This window comes from Chiloscyllium plagiosum, chromosome 45 (genome assembly GCF_004010195.1).
Source record: "Chiloscyllium plagiosum isolate BGI_BamShark_2017 chromosome 45, ASM401019v2, whole genome shotgun sequence".
Taxonomy (NCBI): Eukaryota; Metazoa; Chordata; class Chondrichthyes; order Orectolobiformes; family Hemiscylliidae; genus Chiloscyllium; species Chiloscyllium plagiosum.
In genome coordinates, this window is record NC_057754.1 from 3,257,244 (window position 1) to 3,265,068 (window position 7,825).

Here is a 7,825-nt window from a genome sequence, read left to right on the forward strand (position 1 = left end):
GGGGGTGGGGGTGTGGAGGCAGAGGGCAAGGAGTCTCTCTCTCTCTCTCTATGTGTGTGTGTCTCTCTCCTTCTTCCTGACGATCTCACCGCAGGCAGCTAGCTGCTTCCTCTTGGTTACACCAGCTCAACGTCCTTGAAAAGGCACTGTAGAAATTTTAACTCTTTCTTGTGCTCCCCCTCCTTCCACTGGCTGAACCGATCCTCACCAGGCACGGGGTTATTGAAGCAGCAGATGTGTGTGTCTCTCTCCTTCTTCCTGACGATCTCACCGCAGGCAGCTAGCTGCTTCCTCTTGGTTACACCAGCTCAACGTCCTTGAAAAGGCACTGTAGAAATTTTAACTCTTTCTTGTGCTCCCCCTCCTTCCACTGGCTGAACCGATCCTCACCAGGCACGGGGTTATTGAAGCAGCAGTCCGACACCAATCAGCCAGGATCTGCTGGCACGGTATCCGAGGGGCTGAGTGGCCACCGCCACCTCTTGCTGTCATTCCTCTCCCACTTTGACCTGCCTCACTCAGCCTTCTGTGACCTTTAAACCCTGAGCCTGCTCTTGAGTCCTCCCCTCTCCGTGGGGAGCTCGTCGTTTGGATGTCAAGGCCCAGTATTTGTTGCCTGTCGCTAATTGCCCCTGTTTGGGATGGGGTGGGGGGGAAAAAGAGTGAGCTACCATCTTGAACTGCTGCAGCACATGTGCTGTAGGGACAGCCTCGCAGTCCTGTGAGGGAGGGCCAGGAGGTTGACCCACTAAAAGAGCAGCGATTATATTTCCATGTTTAAGTTCGGCGGGGAGGGAGTACTCTGCTTGTTCCTGGAGTCTGGAGCACAGGACCAAACCATGGCACACCATCACCTCCCTGGGAGCTGGCCATGCAGAAGAGGTAGTTTATTCCATGATGCCTTCTCCAGCAGCTGTGCCTGCTCCCCAGTGCTTGCCAGTCCTGGATAAACATGTTTTTCAGATGTCGCCTGGAGACTGATATATCTGGCCAACAGGCAGGTTCCAGTTCAGTCCTGGCTGGGGAATACTTGCTGAAAAGTGTGTGTCTGTGTGTCTCTGCAGAGGAAGTGGTGGTACAATTACAACATTTAAAAGCCATGAGACAGCTGCCAGTTGTTCTGCTATAAGGCGCGTTTGTGAATTTGCTGTTAACCCAATTGACGAATTGGGGGATGCTGTTGCAAAAGTGTGAAATTTTAAACCATGTGTTAGCTGTAAGGTGATTACTTCAACACTTTCAGCGCTGTTTCTAAAGCATAATTTTTCTATAACACAGGATTGCACAAGAACACAACCATCACGCTACAGACCAAGTACTGGTACATGGATAGAAAAGATTTAGAGGGATACTGACCCAATGCGGGCAAATGAGAGGAGCTCAGTTCAGGGTACCTGGTTTAAGTTGGACAGGGTTCAGAAGCAATTTACCAGGTGGTTTCTGGGTATGGGAGGTTTGCGTTAGAAAGATAGGCTGGGACTTTTTTCACTGGAGATAGGTGACCTTTTTATAGAGGTTTATAAAATAACGAGCAGTACAGATAGGGTTAATGGCAGGTGCCTTTTCCCTAGGACGGGGGATATCAAGACTAGGGGACACCACTCTAAGGCAAGAGGAGAAAGATTTTTAAAGACACAAGGTGATTTGAGTGTGGAATGAACTGCCAGGGGATGTGGTGGATGCGGGTAGTTACAACATTTAAAAGGCATTTGGATAAGGACATGGATAGGAAAGGGTTTGGAGGGAGATGGGGAAGGAGCAGGCAGGTGGGATGAGTTTAGTTTGGGATTATGGTTGGTGTGGATGAGTTGGATTGAATGGCCTGTTTCCATGCTGTATGACTCTTTGGATACCAGCAAGTGACGTGTGTGCGTCAGTCTTGTGTTTTCCCCCAAGGTGGACATGTCATGTGTCATAGACTCCCTATAGTGTGGAACCAGGCCATTCAGCCCATTTGAGTCTATATCAACCCTCCAGGCCCACGTTAACGTGACTCTGCTTGCTGCGATCTCCTGAGCGGATGTCCCCCCCCCCCATTTCGAGGGGACAGCTGGGGACGGTGGGAGGTCCAGCGATGTCCACAGCCCAGTTAGTTGGCTGGGGGGGGGGGGGGGAGGAGAGGGGATTGGGTTCAGGAGCTGACACTGTGTGGGAGTGACACCCCCCCCCCCCCCCCCCCCCCAAGCTCACACAGTTTTTCGGGTTTGTGTTTCAAAATCCAGGTCGGGGATAAGCTGCCTGCTGTGGACGTCCATGAGGGAGACCCTCACTCCATCGTCAACACTGCCGAGCTCTTCAAAGGGAAGAAGGGGATTCTGTTCGGAGTTCCCGGGGCGTTCACTCCAGCATGTACGAAGGTGAGGAGCCAGCCTCTATCCTCCCTCTGTCACGTCGGTGTTTCAATGCGCTCTCTCTCTCTCTCACTCTATTTTCCCCCTCCCTCCCTGTTCGTGAGCTCCGTTACCACTCTCGGCCTTCCTGTCTGTCTTTTTGCTCTAACTGGGTGCGGAACTCTCCAGAGCTTCCTCCCACCCCAAAACATCCTTCACCTTCCTTACAATCCTCCCAGAATAAACTGCCAGCAACGCCATGTCTTCAAATGCGAGATTGCGTGTGCTGGCACCGTGCACAGCAAGATCCCGCTGTGGGGTGGGCATCTAATCCTGTGGCGATCCCTGAAGAACGCGTGGAGTGTTGCGTTCTTTGTAGACAAACCTCCTCCTGACTTGGCTTAGATTCCCCACAGAGTGGAAACAGGCCCTTCGGCCCAACCAGTCCACACCGACCCTCCGAAGGGTAATCCACCCAGACCCATTTCCCTCTGGTTAATGCACCTAACGCTACAGGGCAATTTAGCATGGCCTAACTTGCGCATCTTTGGATTGTGGGAGGAAAGAGCTGAAAATGTGTTGCTGGAAAAGCGCAGCAGGCCAGGCAGCATCCAAGAATCGACGTCGATTCTCCTGTTCCCTGGATGCTGCCTGACCTGCTGCGCTTTTCCAGCAACACATTTTCAGCTCTGATCTCCAGCTTCTGCAGTCCTCACTTTCTCCATTTTGTGGGAGGAAACCCACACAGACACTGGGAGTGTGCGCGAACTCCACACAGACAGTCGCCCGAGGCTGGAATCGAAACCTGGGTCCCTGGCGCTGTGAGGCAGCAGGGCTAACCACTGTGCCACCGTGTTGCCCCAAATTAGGGTGCAGTCCCTGATATTGGGGTGAGGGGCAGGCAGGGGGGTAGCTGCAGTTTCTGGGAGTGTGGTCTGGAGACTCGATAATCGGCTTCCCCTTTCCTCCTCGGGGAGCAATTTGCCCCCCTCCTCTTCCCTCCCCACCCCCTGACTTATTTTTTTTTTTAACACTGCCGCCTCGTGTCGGATCACTGTCTGCAGTGTGAGCACCCCACCCATCTCTCTCTGTCTGTCTCTCCCACACCAGTCTCACCTGCCCAGCTACATTGAGAAATGTGAAGAGCTGAAGAAGAAGGGGATTGAGATTATCGCCTGCATATCCGTCAACGATGCCTTCGTCATGGGTGCCTGGGGCAAGGACCAGAAAGCTGACGGGAAGGTAATAAAGCTCTGAAGGTAGAGGGGCAGAGTTAGGCCATTCGGCCCATCACCATTCGATCGTAGCTGAGATGCTCCTTACCCAACTCCCCTCCATTTTCATCCCTTCTCCCCCATATCCCTTCAACCCATTAGCGTTTTTAACAAATCTGTCTAATTCCTCTTTTTTTTTTTTAAAATCTCTCCACCACCGAGTTACACAGATTCGCAAGCTTTTGGGAGAAGCGCTTTCTCCTCCACCCTGTGGTTTTTAAATGTGCTGCCCCTTCTCCTGAGGCTATGACCTCTCCTCCTAGAAAGCCCCACAAGAGGAAACATCCGTCCCACGTCTCGCTCTTATCCACGCCCTTCATCATCTTTGCACACCTCTGTTTTGATCAAATGCCAGAACTTGTTATCCCAGCATGGGGAGGGTGACAGTGCTGAGTTCTGGAGAGAAAGGGATGGGGGGGAGAGAGAGGGAGGAGGAGGTGATTGAACAGAAAGCTACTCACAATCAGTCCGAAAGCTATTCCGATCGTGACTCTACTCCCTGAGCAGAGGGTGGTGAACAGCATTTATCGCACTAATGTCCCCACCCCATTGTCTCACAGACCTTTTGTATCTCCTTCACCCTCCCTCCTCGTCCCAGTCTGTTTAATATTCCTGAGCTCTCCTCACAGTGCAGAGGAACAGACTCAATCAATGGTGCTCTGTCATCTCCATCGATAAGGGATACTGTACCACTCTTGATCCCACTTTGATTTGATTTATTATTGTCCCGTGTACCTGGGTACGGTGAAAGGTTTTGTTTTGTTGCGTGCAATACAGGCAGACCGTCCCCTACGAAGTGCATCAGGGGTGATCGCACAGAATGAGGGATACAGTGTTTCAGCTGCAGAGAAGGTGCACAGGGAGGGAGGTCCATGTTTAAATTTGAGGGGTCCATTCAGAAGTCTGATACCAAGCAGGGAAGAAGCTGTTCTTGAACCTGTCCGTCTGTGTTGTGAGCTTCTGCCTGGCGGCAGAGGGTGGGAGAGATTGTAACCGGGGCGGGAGGGGTCTTCGATGATGTCGGCTGCCTTCCCCGAGGCTGTAGGAGGTGTAGATGGAGGCAGTGGATGGAGTTGGGTTGTGTGATGGTGTCAGGTTCCCCAGAGTCCGTGGCAAGTGTCCACGGGATTACTCTTTACCCGTACAGCACGGAAGCAGACCCTTTGGCCCAACCTGTCCATGCTGACCAGATATCCTAACCTAATTTAGTCTCATTTGGCCCATATCCCTCCAAACCCTTCCTATTCATATATCCATCCAGGTGCCTTTTAAATGTTGTCATTGTACCAGCCTCCATCACTTCCTCATTCCATACCTTATCACACTCAGAGTGAAAAAGTTGCCCCTTAGTTCTCTTTTTAAATCTTCCTGTCTCACCCTAAACCTACACCTTCTAATTCTGCACTGCCCTACCCCAGAGAAAAGACCTTGGCTACTCACGCTATCCATGCCCCTCATGATTTTATAAACCTCTATAACGTCATCCTCCGCGTCCGACGCTCCAGGGAAAAGAGCCCCAGCCTATTCAGCCTCTCCCTGTAGCTCAAACCCTCCAACCCTAGCAACATCCTTGTAAATCTTTCCTGAACCCTTTTCAAGGGATCAAGTAGTGTGGTCCAGCATTCTGCTGTATGTCTTTAGCAGAACGATTTTGAGGCTGGCAGGAGCCAGGGCAGTTTGTGAGAGCTTATAAAATACTAAGAGGGTGAGACCAGGTAGGGGTGAGAGGATGCTCCCCCACCCCCCCCCCCCCCCCCAAACAGATTAATGAATTAACACACATCAACACATCCACCATTTTCTCATGGGCTGGCTGAATGGAAGCCTGATTGGCTGGTCAACTGTGGTAGGCATCACACCTGCTTGTATCCCCTTTCCCAGTGTTGTTGGGTGGGGGGGGCAATTGTGGCTTTCCCCAACGGTGACATGGGACAGTACCTCCCTCTGGGGCTTCAGAGCGGGAGCCTCCAACTAAATGCTCAGCCTTTTGGAGGGAGAGGGGGGTGATGCGGTACTGAAGGAAGCTAATTCTCTGATACTGTTTCCCCCCCCCTCCCCCCAGGTGCGAATGCTGGCTGATCCTTGTGGGGCATTCACACGGGTAAGTTGAACACTCCACCTGCCTTTGTTCCCATGGTGTGGGGGTCACTGGGCCCAGCATTTATCACCCCACCCCCATCCGTCGTAGCCCCCTGGAGTGGGGGAGTGGGGGGGGTGGGGGTGAGCTGCAATCTTGACCCGCTGCAGTCTGTGTGCTGTGGGTTAGACCCACAATGCCCTGGGGGAGGGAATCCCAGGATTCTGACCCAGCCACACTGAGGGAACAGCCAATAGATTTCCCAAGTCGGGATGGGGAGTGGGCAACTTGCAGGGGGTGGTGTTCCCCTGTATCTGCTGCCCCTTGTCCTTCTCGATGGAAGTGGCCGTGGGTTTGGAAGGTGCTGCCTGAGGATCTTTGGGTGAGTTGCTGCAGTGTGTCTTGTAGCTGGTACACCCTGCTGCTACTGAGCGTCGGGGGGTGGGGGGTGGGGGGGGGGGGGCTGCTTTGTCCCTGGATGGTGTCGAGCTTCTTGAGTGTTGTTGGAGCTGCCCCCATCCGGGGGCAAGTGGGGAGTGTTCCCTCACCCTCCTGCCTTGTGTCTTTGTAGATGGCGGGACAGGCTTCAGGGGGAGTCAGAAGGGGAGTTACTCCCTGTGGGATTCGCCTGCCTGTCCCTGTAAGTTGTATGGGAGCCCACTGACATGCCATATGGCAGCCACCCTGCTGCCGAGAGCTCAGTGATGACTCTGCCTCTGACAGAGTGCGTGCATATGTGCGAGACCGAGACCGACTCATTGTCCTTTTTGTCCGTTGACGGCTCTGCCAAGTGAACGAGGCAGCTTCAGTAACCTGTGTTTGTGGGGCGACCCAATGCTCTGGGAAGGATAGCAGGGATTGTGTCACTCCGTCATCGATGGGCTGAACGGTCCCCCACGCTCCGAATGTCTCTTGTCAACCAGGAGGAGCTGGTTCTCTGAGGGGCTGAGTGAGGGTTGGCTCTATCTCTGTCTTGGTGGAGGGGGGAGGGAGAGAACTCCCTTTTTTTAATTCTCTCTCTTTTTCCCCCCCCCCCCCCCCCTCAACCTGCATGGATTAACCTATCCCCTTTTTCCCCCACCCCACAGGCCCTGGGTCTCGAACTTGATAAGGAGCCACTTATCACCGCACTGGGGAACAAGAGGTGCCAGAGGTAAGTGGCAGCATCTCCACCCAGGGGTGGGGAGGAGTTTGGGGGTGTATCTGCCCCCTGGAGCCTGGGTTTCCCGGTTACCCCCTCCATCCTCCGAGTCTTTGACAGAGGGCACTGGAGCCAACCCGGAGCTGACATCTGGCAGGAAGACCAGCCTGGCTCACTCTACCCACCCTGAGACTAACCCGAGTTACTGAGAGGAGAAATATTTCACCAAGTGCTCTTCCCCCTCCCTGTCCTGGGAGTGTTTGATGGGGGAACAGTGTAGAGGGAGCTTTACTCTGTATCTAACCCAATGCTGTCCCTGTCCTGGGCAGTGTTTGATGGGGGACAGTGTAGAGGGAGCTTTACTCTGTACCTCCACCCTGTGCTGTCCCTGTCCTGGGAGGGTTTGGGTACAGGTCAGTTCTGTTAATCTATCTCTGTCTGTCTCTGTCAGGTTTGTAATGCTGCTGGAAGATGGTGTGGTGAGAGAATTGCAGGTCGAACCAGATGGTACTGGCATCAACTGCAGTCTGGCCTCCCACGCCCTGAAACTCATCTGAGACCCTGTTGCTGCCGCTGCTCGCTTCAGCTCAGACAGTTTTCATATCATGTGAATATAATCCTTTAATAAACACATTTTAACTGGATAAAGTCTGCTTTGTCTTCGTCTGTGTCTCCTGACCCCTGAGTTTCCAGCTATGCCTGCCTCTTCGTAGGATATGTGGAACAATCCATCTTCCGCAACTACACTGGCCCCACCCCCCACCTTTTCCTTCGCTACATTGATGACTGTATCGGCGCCGCCTCGTGCTCCCACGAGGAGGTTGAACAGTTCATCCATTTCACCAACACCTTCCACCCCAACCTTAAATTCACCTGGACAGTCTCAGATTCCTCCCTCCCCTTCCTCGACCTTTCTATTTCTATCTCAGGCGACCGAATCAACACAGAATCTATCTCAGGTGACCGAATCAACACGGAAACCCGCATCGGCCCCAGCTATGCC

The 7,825-nt window shown here is 53.1% G+C and overlaps 1 protein-coding gene across 1 annotated transcript in view; it reads left to right on the forward strand.

The window, feature by feature from the left end:
- prdx5 (peroxiredoxin 5) overlaps window positions 1-7,466 on the forward strand; it is a 20,275-nt gene extending 12,809 nt beyond the window's left edge. The window contains exons 2-6 of the mRNA XM_043682631.1: window positions 2,223-2,357; window positions 3,441-3,572; window positions 5,667-5,705; window positions 6,770-6,834; window positions 7,274-7,466. Coding sequence (XP_043538566.1) covers window positions 2,223-2,357; window positions 3,441-3,572; window positions 5,667-5,705; window positions 6,770-6,834; window positions 7,274-7,379 — 477 coding nt within the window. The 3' untranslated portion in view covers window positions 7,380-7,466. The remainder of the gene's footprint in view (window positions 1-2,222; window positions 2,358-3,440; window positions 3,573-5,666; window positions 5,706-6,769; window positions 6,835-7,273) is intronic.
- Window positions 7,467-7,825: the final 359 nt, after the last annotated feature.